Source organism: Oncorhynchus nerka, linkage group LG13 (genome assembly GCF_034236695.1).
Source record: "Oncorhynchus nerka isolate Pitt River linkage group LG13, Oner_Uvic_2.0, whole genome shotgun sequence".
Classification (NCBI taxonomy): domain Eukaryota; kingdom Metazoa; phylum Chordata; class Actinopteri; order Salmoniformes; family Salmonidae; genus Oncorhynchus; species Oncorhynchus nerka.
The window spans coordinates 89557232-89571626 of NC_088408.1; the positions used below are offsets into that span (position 1 = coordinate 89557232).

Consider the following 14395-nt stretch of genomic DNA (forward strand, 5'->3'; position numbering starts at 1 on the left):
TGCCTGGCCTGCCATCTGTTTAGAAGGAACTTGGGAAAAAGTTAGGGTATACTTACTGTACGCTTAGGTGATATGTTATGTGAGTGAGGTGACACTAGCTGCTGTTCACTGTAGATCTCAGGGCCATTTTTTTTTACAACATCTGAGGGATCTTTTTATAGCATTATGGGGAATATATTTTTCACATACCTCATTAAAATAGCATAACAGAATGTTGTTGTACATTTTTGATGATGTAATCCCTGTGTTAGCAGTGCAAGAGGAAACCTGCCTCTGCTATTATTTATGTTATGCAATATGTCCTTGTGTCCTTTAGATTATAGATCATCAATGTTGCGTTAAGGTTTCATATGTCCATGTGCAAAGAAATTCAGACACTGCCAAAGGCCCACTATACTTTTGGACATGTATTACATTACATCGTGTTCATGAACAATAGTCTGAAGAAGCAAAATACGATTGAGCAGTTATGAGTGATTCTGTTTGAATCTGTGTGATTGTGTTACTGGTTATACTGAAGAGCTATACTGAAGACTATACCTCTAATGCCTAAAAAGAACACATCAATAACCAACCAGTTATATGAAAGGAGACCTTTTATTCATAATATATTCATACTTGTACACAAGTAAAATAAAATGCATATCTATGAATCCATTGCAATCTCTGTAAAACATTTAGCCAGCTTTCTATTAGCCAATGCTACCTGTATCCATACTGTGATGAAAACAGAACTCAAACTGGGAAACAATAAACATTTCTCTTTACTGAAATACGTATAAACATAAAAAACATAACAGTACCCAACAAATGCATCACTTTTTTTTATAAATAATGGGGGGGTAGGGCATGAAAATCTATTTTTTTTATAAATAATGGGGGGGGGGGCATGAAAATCTATTTTTTTATAAATGTTTTTGTGTGCGTTCAGCCGGCCCTCGGAATTGATGTTTTTTCCTATTTTTTCAGTGGTCTGTCTCAGCAGTCACTGTTGTTGCAGTAAAAGCTTTTTGAGAGGGAAATAGGAATAAGGAGAGTCTCCAAAGTGGTGCAGCTTAGACACGGTACAATAAAGTACATACAGAACAAACAATTTGGGCACCGATTTATTATATACATTAGATATGATGTGTTCTGTAAAGGCATCCATTTTGTTAAATTGTATTTTAACTTCTTTTGTAGTTTAACTTCAAGGACATAGTCCTTGTTACCCTGGTAATCTGTCCAAACCTGACCTCCTGGTTTTCAGTCTCTAGGCTATTATTGGAGGTCAGAGGTCACTGCAGAAGGATTCTGTATTATTGTCATGAGCATTAATAACAATCTGTGAGTCCCAGCAATGTATATTTAGCATGTGATCTAATCCCAGCCAGGCCCTAAGGTCCTAAGACATGGCCAACGAGAACCAGATCCAGATTATGGACATGAAGAGAGAACTCAGCGCCACCTGCATTGTAGATCCATGGCCTTTGAGACACTGGGCGTCAGATTTGGGCTTTTTAGTGCACTTCTTTTTCTTCCTGGTTGGGGCTGTAGAGGGTTCCAGGTCTTCAATTTGAACCAATGACTGGTCAAGGTTGTTGGACAGGGTCCCCAGAGGCCCGTCGTTGAGACTCTGCTTATTCCGGATGGTCTCGTTTTTCGTTCGCTCATGCTCTCTGAATTTGGTCTTGGATATGTTCTCCTTCTCCTTGAGGGGGTTGTTGGTGATTTGACGGCTGTTGTAAGATGAGGGGTCAGCGATCGTTTTCCCGGAGATGATAGAGGACTTATCGTTGTCTGGAAGACAACATCTGGGAATTCCATCTCCCAGAGGATTTTCAGTGGAGGGGGATTTTCCGGAACGCGGCTTGGAGCTGAAGAGCTGGGTCTGGATCTGGGGTGTCTCCACACACCCTTCCAGGTCGTTACTCTTCAGCCGTTTCAGGTCCTTCCCGAACAATTCCAGGGGGACGTTACATTCGAGCTCAGAGCTGGAGCCCTTGAAGCGTTTGAACCAGTCCCATAGGGTACTGGCCCGACAGTCACACACCCACTGGTTCCCATTGAGACGCAGGTATTGCAGGGACACCAGCGGGTCCATGGTCTCCCCGGTCAGCACGGTAAGGTTGTTGTAGAACAGGAACAGCGTGGTCAGCTTCCCCAGGTCGCTGAATGCCCTCGGCTGGACGTAGATGACCCGGTTCTGGTGTAGCAGCAGGCGGTCAAGGTTGATGAGGCCGCGCAGCATGTGGTCCGATACGGTCTTGATCTTGTTGTTGTGCAGGAACAGATAGGTGAGGTTGGCCAGGTCCAGGAAGGTGTCGTTGTGCAGGGCCAGCAGGTTATTGTCCTGCAGGTAGAGGTACTGCAAGGAGAACAGTCCCTGGAACGCTCCGACAGGTAACTCCGACAGGCCGCACCTGTGCAGGTGGAGGGTGTGAAGCTTGGACAGACCCCTGAAGGCTGTCGGGCTGATGATCCTCAGGTTACTGTTGTCCCCAATGTCCAGCTCCTCTAGCCGCTCCAGACCGTAGAAGGCCCCGGCCTCAATGTGGCTGATATTGTTGGAGTACATCCAGAGGACGGTAAGGTTGTGCACGGAGCTGAAGCTGGTGGAGCGGACCACGGTCAGCTTGTTGCTCTGGAGAAATATACGCTGGCTCCGCACAGGGATCTCGGTAGGGATGGAGAACAGTCCTTGCTGCTGGCAGGCCACGGTGGGCCGTGGTTCGCTGTAACACACACATTTGGCCGGGCAGCCATCCACTCCTCGAGACACCAGGTTTAGCCACACAACCAGGAACAGGAGTCGCCCCCCTGGAGGGAGGGAGGGAAAGAGCGAGAGAGAGGGGGAAAAAGGTGGAGGGGGAGAAAGAGAGAAAGAGGGTCAGTTTTGGAAACTACGTAAAAAATACTTCATCTTCATCTTCATTTCCATGTAAACGTTGCTCCTAGAAGGTTTCTAAATGTGATTTTTGTCATTTTAACACCTCTGCCTCACCTCTCTTCATTGGTTTTTGATTGTTATTTCCTGTAAAGCAAATCAGCAATATTGCTCTCTGGTAGCAATGGTAATCTTCTGCAATCAGACATTGCCCTAAGATATTCACATTTTTACATCAGTACATATCCCTTCCCTCAAATCACCAATGCAGTGCTTTCCTTCACATTTACAAATGGCATATATACAGTTTAAGCAACATCCACCTTCAAATCCAGTATAAACAGGGAAATAGCTCTCTTTTTACTAGTGATGCAGTGTGTCTATAAAGAGAGAGCAGTCGGTGGTTATTTGGCCCTGGGGACCCATTTCCTCTCTGCTATCGACGCAAGCATGAAGCCCCGGGCAATCGAGGAGAGGGGTCCCGAGAAGCTGATTCATTAAATATGGGTGGGTCGATTTTATGCTGAATTAGCCAGCACTAATAGGTTGGACGTAACTAATGGCATCCTAGAGATTTCTGACCTTTTGACATGTATCTTGTCGTGTAAAGATACGTGTAGTGGGGCTTGGTGCTGGTTGCCAGGGTGGAGAGCTGACCTTGGTTTAAATATTGGAGATCACTTAAATTATGTTATTTGTGTTTTACTGTGCTTGTCTGTTTCAATATACAGTGGCTTGTGAAAGTATTCACCCCACTTGGCATTTTTCCTATTTTGTTGCCTTACAACCTGGAATTAAAATAGATTTTTGCTGGGTTTGTATCTTTTGATTTACACAACATGCCTACCACGTTGAAGATGCAAAATATTTTTTAATGTGATACAAACAAAAAAAAGACAAAAAAACGGTCAATTTGAGCTTGCATTACTATTCACCCCCCCCCTCCCCCAAGAATGTCTCTAACCTAACAATAGAACAGTGTTCTATCTCTAGTAGAAAGAGGAGGAAAGGAAGCGCTACTGAGGTACACAATAGTACATTTTAGTAGATAGAAGCTGCTCTTTGGTAAAAGGGGTAAATTGGTCATCAAAAAGAAAGGAGGACCAAGGCACTCTTCATATAATTAATTAAAATGCCTTTATTAGTATGGCATGTTCAATAGAAACAAAGTATTTTTTTTTTAACCGATGCGTTTCGACTGCATGGTCTTCGTCAGGGAGTACAAAAAAATGAATACAATGTCCTCTTTTGAACAGCTTTTCCAATGATCCCTAATTGGAAGAGGGAGTGGTTACACAATTGATTGGACACTATACACATTAAAAGGTGAAATACTGTAGCTATGTTATCATAAAAATGCAACTCCAAGCTAGAAGTATCAGAACACTTAGAAAGGTAGTTCTAACATTAAATATGACTGGGAGAAGTGTCAAGAATAAGAAAGCAATATATTCCATAGTCCACTAGAACACAGCAAAACATGAACAACAACAGTCTAACCATAGCTGAGGGCAATTGAGCAAAATGTCCACTAGATGACAGCACATGGACCCATCACAACCCTACAGGAAGGGTGAGAAATCCATATCTTTATTTAAACCAGGGTATTTAGTGGCCTGTAGTTATTAAATCCATATCTTTATTTAAACCAGGGTATTTAGTGGCCTGTAGTTTGTAAATCCATATCTTTATTTAAACCAGGGTATGTAGTGGCCTATAGTTTGTAAATCCATATCTTTATTTAAACCAGGGTATTTAGTGGCCTGTAGTTTGTAAATCCATATCTTTATTTAAACCAGGGTATTTAGTGGCCTGTAGTTTGTAAATCCATATCTTTATTTAAACCAGGGTATGTAGTGGCCTATAGTTTGTAAATCCATATCTTTATTTAAACCAGGGTATTTAGTGGCCTGTAGTTTGTAAATCCATATCTTTATTTAAACCAGGGTATGTAGTGGCCTATAGTTTGTAAATCCATATCTTTATTTAAACCAGGGTATGTAGTGGCCTATAGTTTGTAAATCCATATCTTCATTTAAACCAGGGTATTTAGTGGCCTGTAGTTTGTAAATCCCAAAATTGTCCCTTTGGTTTAACTGTTTAAGACGGTCCGCGTTTCTAATAGAGGCCGAAATATGATCAATACCCATAGCTTGTAGGGAGGCAGGGTTGCCATGGTGTAGGGACTTGTAGTGCCTTGCCATGGGGTAGTCTTCATTGCCTACCCGTATGGCGTACTTGTGTTCCGCTAAGCGGTCTTGAATGCATCTCTTTGTCCGTCCAATGTAGAACACCTTGCACTGTTCTATCTCTAACCTAAAAATAGAACAATGTTCTATCTCTAACATAACAATAGAACAATGTTCTAGCTCTAACCTAACAATAGAACAATGTTCTAGCTCTAACCTAACAATAGAACAATGTTCTAGCTCTAACCTAACAATAGAACAATGTTCTAGATCTAACCTAACAATATAATTTTTTTCTAGCTCTAACCTAACAATAGAACAATGTTCTAGCTCTAACCTAACAATAGAACAATGTTCTAGCTCTAACCTAACAACAGAACAATGTTCTAGCTCTAACCTAACAACAGAACAATGTTCTAGCTCTAACCTAACAATAGAACAATGTTCTAGCTCTAACATAACAATGGAACAATGTTATATAAATATAACCTACAACGGAACAATGTTCTAGCTCTAACCTAACAATAGAACAATGTTCTAGCTCTAACCTAACAATGGAACAATGTTATATAAATATAACCTACAATGGAACAATGTTCTAGCTCTAACCTAACAATAGACCAATGTTCTAGCTCTAACCTAACAATGGAACAATGTTATATAAATATAACCTACAATGGAACAATGTTCTAGCTCTAACCTAACAATAGAACAATGTTCTAGCTCTAACCTAACAATAGAACAATGTTCTATCTCTAACCTAACAATATAACAATGTTATATGAATATAACCTACAAAGGAACAATGTTCTAGCGGTAACCTAACAATAGACCAATGTTCTAGCTCTAACCTAACAATAGAACAATGTTATATGAATATAACCTACAAAGGAACAATGTTCTAGCTGTAACCTAACAATAGACCAATGTTCTAGCTCTAACCTAACAATGGAACAATGTTATATGAATATATCCTACAAAGGAACAATGTTCTAGCTGTAACCTAACAATAGACCAATGTTCTATCTCTAACCTAACAATAGAACAGTGTTCTAACAATATAACAATGTTATAGCTCTAACCTGTCAATAGAACAATGTTCTAAATCTAACCTGTCAATAGAACAATGTTCTATATATAACCTAAAATGGAACAATGTTCTAGCTCTAACCTAACAATGGAACAATGTTCAAGCTCTAACCTAACAATAGAACACTGTTCTATATATAACCCACAATGGAACAATGTTCTAGCTCTAACCTAACAATAGAACAATGTTCTATATATAACCTACAATGGAACAATGTTCTAGCTCTAACCTAACAATAGAACAATGTTCTAAATCTAACCTAACAATAGAACAATGTTCTATATATAACCTACAATGGAACAATGTTCTAGCTCTAATCTAACAATGGAACAATGTTCTAGCTCTAACCTAACAATAGAACAATGTTCTATATATAACCTACAATGGAACAATGTTCTAGCTCTAACCTAACAATGGAACAGTGTTCCAGCTCTAACCTAACAATGGTACAATGTTCAAGCTCTAACCTAACAATAGAAGAATGTTCTAGCTCTAACCTAACAATAGAACAATGTTCTAGCTCTAACCTAACAATAGAACAATGTTCTATATATAATGTACAATGGAACAATGTTCTAAATCTAACCTAACAATAGAACAATGTGCTATATATAACCTACAATGGAACAATGTTCTAGCTCTAACCTAACAATGGAACAATGTTCTATATATAACCTACAATGGAACAATGTTCTAGCTCTAACCTAACAATGGAACAATGTTCTAGCTCTAACCTAACAATGGAACAATGTTCTAGCTCTAACCTAACAATAGAACAATGTTCTAGCTCTAACCTAACAATGGAACAATGTGCTAGCTCTAACCTAACAAGGGAACAATGTTCTAGCTCTAACCTAACAATAGAACAATGTTCTATATATAATGTACAATGGAACAATGTTCTAGCTCTAACCTAACAACAGAACAATGTTCTAGCTCTAACCTAACAATGGAACAATGGTCAAGCTCTAACCTAACAACAGAACAATGTTCTAGCTCTAACCTACCATGGAACAATGTTCTATCTCTAACCTAACAATGGAACAATGTACAAGCTCTAACCTAACAATAGAACAATGTTTTGGCTCTAACCTAAGAATAGAACAATGTTCTAGCTCTAACCTAACAATATAACAATGTTCTATCTCTAACCTAACAATAGAACAATGTTCTAGCTCTAACCTAACAATGGAACAATGTTCTAGCTCTAACCTAACATGGAACAATGTTCTAGCTCTAACCTAAGAATAGAACAATGTTCTAGCTCTAACCTAACAATGGAACAATGTTCTATATATAACCTAACAATAGAACAATGTTCTATATATAACTTAACAATAGAACACTGTTCTATATACAACCTAACAATAGAACACTGTTCTATATATAACCTAACAATGGAACAATGTTCTAGCTCTAACCTAACAATAGAACAATGTTCTAGCTCTAACCTAACAATAGAACAATGTTCTATCTCTAACCTAACAATAGAGCAATGTTCTAGCTCTAACCTAACAATAGAACAATGTTCTAGCTCTAACCTAACAATGTAACTTTAAGCATCAGCTGTCAGAGCAGCTCACTGCACCTGTACATAACCCATCTGTAAATAGCGCATCCAACTACCTCATCCCCATATTGTTATTTATTATTATTCATACATTCATCTTCTGCACATCTATCACTCCAGTGTTTATTTGCTAAATTGCAATTACTTCACCACTACGGCCTATTTATTGCCTTACCTCCCTTATCTTACCTCATTTGCACACACTGTATATATATTTTATTTTCTATTGTGTTATTGACTGTACGTTTGTTTATGTGTAACTCCATGTTGTTGTTTGTTTCGCACTGCTTTGCTTTGTCTTGGCCAGGTTGCAGTTGTAAATGAGAACTTGTTCTCAACTGGCCGACCTGGTTAAATAAAGGTGGAAAAAAAATAAACATGCAGACACAGTACAGATACAAGTACAGAGATTTCACTAATTCATCAAAGGCGGATCAAGGTGTCAAAGTGTGACAGCAGGAGAGTCCGAATCCAATATACCATGTCAGGTGGCAGGTGGCAGTGCCAAATATTGCCCAAATCTCAGTGAATCCGACCCTAGCCCCTATCATAAGTGAGGATTTCCATTCCCAGCTGCCACAACCATCACGGGAAGCCCAGGCTCTCTGTGACAGGTAGTGAAGTACTGGAAAATGCATGAGCTTTACCCCTCCCGTCCTCTCCATCCCTCCATCTCTTTCCTCCTCTTCTTCCTCCCCTGCCTCCCTCCATTCCCTGTCCCTCTCTCTGCCTCTCCCTTTCAACTCCTCGCTCCCTCTCACTTTTTCTAGCACACCCTCTCCCTCCCTCTCCCATCCCTCCATCCTGCCTTCCTGCTGTTCATGCAGCAGTAGCAGCTCATCCCTGGCCCTTGTTAAACGAAGGCTGTGGTGTGGCCTGACAGCAGCCCTCTGTTGCACTTTCCCTCCAACCTCCCTGCTCAACCTTCAGTCAGATATACTCTGCCACCGGAAAGCTGTCAAGAGTTTTCTTCCACTACTCTTTCGTTCTGCATCGCATCACTTTTTTTCTCTTCCCTCCCAGCCACAGCTCCTACTTTCCTAACAATAGCAATTTATATATATATTATATATATATATATATAAAAAATTCTGCTGCAGATAGAGCACTCTTCGTATCTCCTCACTGTATGTCCACTCACTGTCTTATTTTTTAATGTTCATTAACAGGCTACGTCCACCAATTCGCTTTATTTCGGATATCCGTTTTTCTGAGCTCCCTGCGTAATTTTATCTTCATTAGCATCTTCTGACACTAAGCAAGTCAGATGTCCTCAGTTATTTTTCTATATATAGTACTGTATCAATTTCCACGCCATTAGTTCCTGTCAAAACAAAGGAACAATCCTAAGCCATTTTGCACTCATCACGTTGACCTCCTTGGACTGTGTTTTTAAATGTGCTTACTCTTCTGTGATAAAAGTGGTACTTTTCCCTCTGGTCTTTCAGAATGACCTCTGTGTGATTTGATAGTTCACAGAAGTTCTCTCACCTTCTTCTTTTGGGAATTACACCATGTCTCCAAACATGGTAATCTCTGTAAAAGTTTGCACTCCCACGCAGTGTTGACCTGCTAAGTCTACTAAACTGTACGTCCTGACCTATCTACCGACCTCTGATTGTTCCCTCCCCTTTTACCTTTGGGAGTTTCTCTTATTTATCACAACATCGTTGCTAATAGTTTGCCCTCGCTATTGAGCTGTTGGGTATATCAGACTTAATCTTTCAACCTTTCTGCTCAATTCCAATCAACTTTACAGTGCTGATATACTAATGTAAAATATTTATGTGGCTAAACTGACATAATGCATGCATATACAGTACCAGTCAAAAGTTTGGACACACCCGCTCATGCAAGGGTTTTTCTTTATGTTGACTGTTTTCTACACTGTAGAATAATTCACCGTGAAGCATGGAGGAAGCATGAAGCATGGAGGAGGTGGTGTGATGATGTGGGGGTGCGTTTTTCAACAGTACTATGACCCAAAACACACCTCCAGGCTGTGTAAGGGCTACTTGACCAAGAAGCGGAGTGATGGTGCTGCATCAGATGACTTGGCCTCCACAATCACCCAACCCCAATTGAAATGGTTTGGGACCCAATTGATGAGTTGGACTGCAGAGTGAAGGAAAAGCAGCCAACAAGTGCTCCTTGTTGGAAAAGCATTCCTCATGAAGCTGGTTGAGAGAATGCCAAGAGTGTGCAAAGCTGTCATCAAGGCAAAGGATGGCTACTTTGAAGAATCTCAAATTCTGATTTGTTGAACACTTTTTTGGTTATTACTTGATTCCATATGTGTTACTTCATAGTTTTGATGTCATTGTAGAAAATAGTACAAATAAAGTAAAACCCTTGAATGAGTAGGTGTGTCCAAACGCTTGACTGGTACTGTATAACATTGTACTGGTGCTAACAAATAACAAAAAAGCTATGTATCTTTATCTTATTTGGCCAACTTTGGTTTCAACATGTTATCTCCCCTATCTGTTGTGTCTAATTACAGTCCTGACACACCAACAGTCACAAATCCAAATCTCTGTTGTTCCAGTAAACTGGCCTCCCTGTCCCTCTTGAAAAGTCCATTATGGTCTAACAACAATCTTAACTCTGTCTAAGATGAGACAACAACCTCTTTGTCTTGCGGAGGCCAGACTTCCTTCCAAGCTCTTTATAAACTAACGCACATTGACTCAGGCTCTCCTGCATGTTTGAGAAGCACTTTTCCTCACAAAGGCTGAGTGCTATATGGCAGCCTATTTCCTGTGTCCTGAATTACTTTTGACTAGAGCCATATGGATCCTGGTGAGAAATAGTGAACTATATATAGAACAGGGTGCCATTTGAGACAAAGACTGGCAGACAGACAGAGAGACAGACAGGGAGACAGACACGGAGATAGACAGAGAGGCAGACAGGGAGATAGACAGGGAGATAGACAGAGAGGCAGAAAGAGAGGCAGAAAGAGAGGCAGAAAGAGAGGCAGACAGAGAGGCAGACAGAGTCACAGACAGAGAGGCAGGCAGAGAGACAGACAGAGACACAGACAGACAGAGAGACAAAGATGCAGACGGAAAGATAGACAGGGAGGCAGAAAGGAAGGCAGACAGAGGCAGACATACAGGGAGAAGGACAGAGAGGCAGGCAGAGAAACAGATAGGAAGACAGAAAGAGAGCCAGACAGAGAGGCAGAAAGGGAGACAGACAGAGAGGTAGACAGAGAGACAGAAAGAGAGGGCATTCTATGCCATCAAAAGGAACATAAATTTCAACATACCAATTAGGATTTGGCTAAAAATACTTGAATCAATCATAGAGCCCATTGCCCTTTATGGTTGTGAGGTCTGGGGTCCGCTCACCAACCAAGACTTCACAAAATGGGACAAACACCAAATTGAGACTCTGCACGGAGAATTCTGCAAAAATATCCTCTGTGTACAACGTAGAACACCAAATAATGCATGCAGAGCAGAATTAGGCCGATACCCACTAATTATCAAAATGCAGAAAAGAGACGTTAAATTCTATAACCACCTAAAAGGAAGCGATTCCCAAACCTTCCATAACAAAGCCATCACCTACAGAGAGATGAACCTGGAGAAGAGTCCCCTAAGCAAGCTGGTCCTGGGGCTCTGTTCACAAACACAAACACACCCTACAGAGCCCCAGGACAGCAGCACAATTAGACCCAACCAAATCATGAGAAAACAAAAAGATAATTACTTGACACATTGGAAAGAATTAACAAAAAAACAGAGCAAACTAGAATGCTATTTGGCCCTACACAGAGAGTACACAGTGGCAGAATACCTGATCACTGTGACTGACCCAAAATTAAGGAAAGCTTTGACTATGTACAGACTCAGTGAGCATAGCCTTGCTATTGAGAAAGGCCGCCGTAGGCAGACATGGCTCTCAAGAGAAGACAGGCTATGTGCTCACTGCCCACAAAATGAGGTGGAAACTGAGCTGCACTTCCTAACCTCCTGCCCAATGTATGACCATATTAGAGAAACATATTTCCCTCAGATTACACAGATCCACAAAGAATTCGAAAACAAATCCAATTTCGATAAACTCCCATATCTACTGGGTGAAATTCCACAGTGTGCCATCACAGCAGCAAGATTTGTGACCTGTTGCCACGAGATAAGGGCAACCAGTGAAGAACACACACCATTGTAAATACAACCCATATTTATGCTTATTTATTTTATATTGTGTCCTTTAACCATTTGTACATTGTTAAAACACTGTATATATATAATATGACATTTGTAATGTCTTTATTGTTTTGAAACTTCTGTATGTGTAATGTTTACTGTTAATTTTTATTGTTTATTTCACTTTATACATTCACTTTATATATTATCTACCTCACTTGCTTTGGCAATGTTAACACATGTTTCCCATGCCAATAAAGTCATTGAATTGAATTGAAATTGACAGGCAGGGAGACAGACAGGAGACAGACAGAGACAGACAGAGAGGCAGACAGAGACACTGACAGACACACAAACAGACAGGGAGACAGACAATGACGCAGACAGAGAGATAGACAGGGAGTCAGACAGTGAGACAGAAAGAGAGGGAGACAGGGAGGCAGACAGGGAGACAGACAGGGAGGCAGACAGAGAGGCAGATATACAGGGAGTCAGACGAGGCAGACAGAGACACAGACAGATAGAGAGACAGACAAATAGGCCAACAGAGAGACAGACAAAGGCGTACAGAGAGACAGACTGAGACAGACAGACAGACAGACAGACAGACAAAGAGGTAGACAGAGAGGCATACAGAGGGGCAGACAGAGAGACAGACAGGGAGGCAGACATAGAGGCAGACAGAGGGGCAGACAGAGAGGCAGGCAGAGAGACAGAGAGAGAGACAGACATGGAGACCGAAAGAGATCGAGACAGAGAGGCAGACAGAGAGGCAGACAGAGAGACAGACAAAGAGGCAGACAGAGAGGCAGACAGAGGGACAGACAGGGAGGCATACAGAGACACAGACAGACAGAGAGACAGACAAAGAGGAAGACAGAGAGACATAAAGGGACACAGACGGGGTGGCAGACAGGGAAACAGACAGAGAGACAGACAGAGAGGCAGACAGGGAGATAGACAGGGAGGCAGACAGAGAGGAGGCAGATAGAGAAGCAGACAGAGGGAAAGAAAGAGACACGGACACAGAGAGACAAACATAGAGGCAGACAGGAAGAAGGAGGTAGAGATATGTCCAGACAGAACCTGTTAAGGCTAGCCCTGTTTACTGCCCCTTCTGGAGGAATTGGGTACCCATATAAAACAGGATAAATTTTTGTCAAAAGTTGCTAATATATGCATATAAAAAAAAATATTATCGAATAGAAAACACTCTAAAGCTTCTAAAACCGTTTAAATTTTGTCTCTATGTAAAGCAGAAGTCTCAGGGCATGCATTCTCCCAAAGTCTCTCTTGTCATGGAAAAAGTTGGCCCAACTTTGACGTCATCGTATACGCACTTCCCAAACAGTTACAGCTCTGGGAACAGTCTGTACGTGTTCAGCGCGAAGCCTGCTTTCAATGGGGCTTCTCATTGTGAGAATCGCGCGCTCACGAGACTTTGAGCGTGCCGAAAGGTCTCGGTCACGCGAAAAAAAAGGGTACGCTTATGCGCGCTCTGCTCGGGTGATGTCTTTTCCTCAGGATCGATTAAACGACGTGTGTGTTTCTGTTCGTCCTCACGATTTCTGTGCACCTTTATAACATGTTAAAGCTTAATTATGAACATAGTTTGACAAGTTTACTCGACATATAATATGTAATTTCGACGTTTTGGTGCGCATCCACTTGAATTTTGCCTACATTTCGACCGAAAGGTGTCGTTTTTGAGAACCGAAAGACACAGACTTGAAAACTAAACGCTGTTTTGGTAAGTATAATCCCTTCCAGGTCTTCTGATGGAAGAACAGCAAAGGTAAGGGAATATTTATGTGGTAAATTTGGGTTTCTGTCGACTCCAAGATAGAGGAGCCATAATGCTAATTTTGGAGCGCCGACTCCTAGTATAGCCTAGTGAACGCAACCTGTAACGTTAAAAATAAATGTAACACAGCGATTGCATTTAGAAGAAGTGTATCTTCCTATACATATGTAAAACATGCATATTTAGTCAAAGTTTATGATGTGTATTCCTTGTTAGCTGACGTTATCTGCCGGAGCTATTTCATTTCTCCTGACATTTTAGTAGCATTTTTTGAACGATGCGTCATTGTAAACAGAGATTTATGGATATATATTGCAGATTATTGAAAAAAAAATTAATGTACTGCGTAACATGTTATATTACTGTCATCTGATGAAGATTTCAAAAGGTTAGTGAAATGATTTTTCTTTTAATCCTGCGTTTGTTGATTGCATATTTTTTCCTACTTGGCTATGCTAATGAGCTATGTCTGCGGTGGTGGTTTGACATAAATATGTGCTATGTTTTCGCCATAAAACATTTTAGAAATCTGACTTGCTGGGTAGATAAACAACTTGTTTATCTTTCATTTGAGCTATTTTACTTGTTAATGTGTGGAGGTTAAATATTTTTAGGAATATTTCTTGCGTTCCATGCGCCACATTCCAGCTGAGGGGGTGGGGGGGGGTTCCTAAATGGGAACGTGTATCCCCAACAGGTTTTAACAACCTAGTGAT

The 14395-nt window shown here is 40.8% G+C and overlaps 1 protein-coding gene across 1 annotated transcript in view; it reads right to left on the bottom strand.

The window, feature by feature from the left end:
- Nucleotides 1-1074: 1074 nt before the first annotated feature.
- Nucleotides 1075-14395, bottom strand: part of LOC115140332 (reticulon-4 receptor-like) — an 82582-nt gene continuing 69261 nt past the window's right edge. Inside the window, exon 2 of the mRNA XM_029678669.2 lies at nt 1075-2799. Within this exon, the coding sequence (XP_029534529.1) occupies nt 1385-2799 (1415 nt within the window). The 3' untranslated portion in view covers nt 1075-1384. The remainder of the gene's footprint in view (nt 2800-14395) is intronic.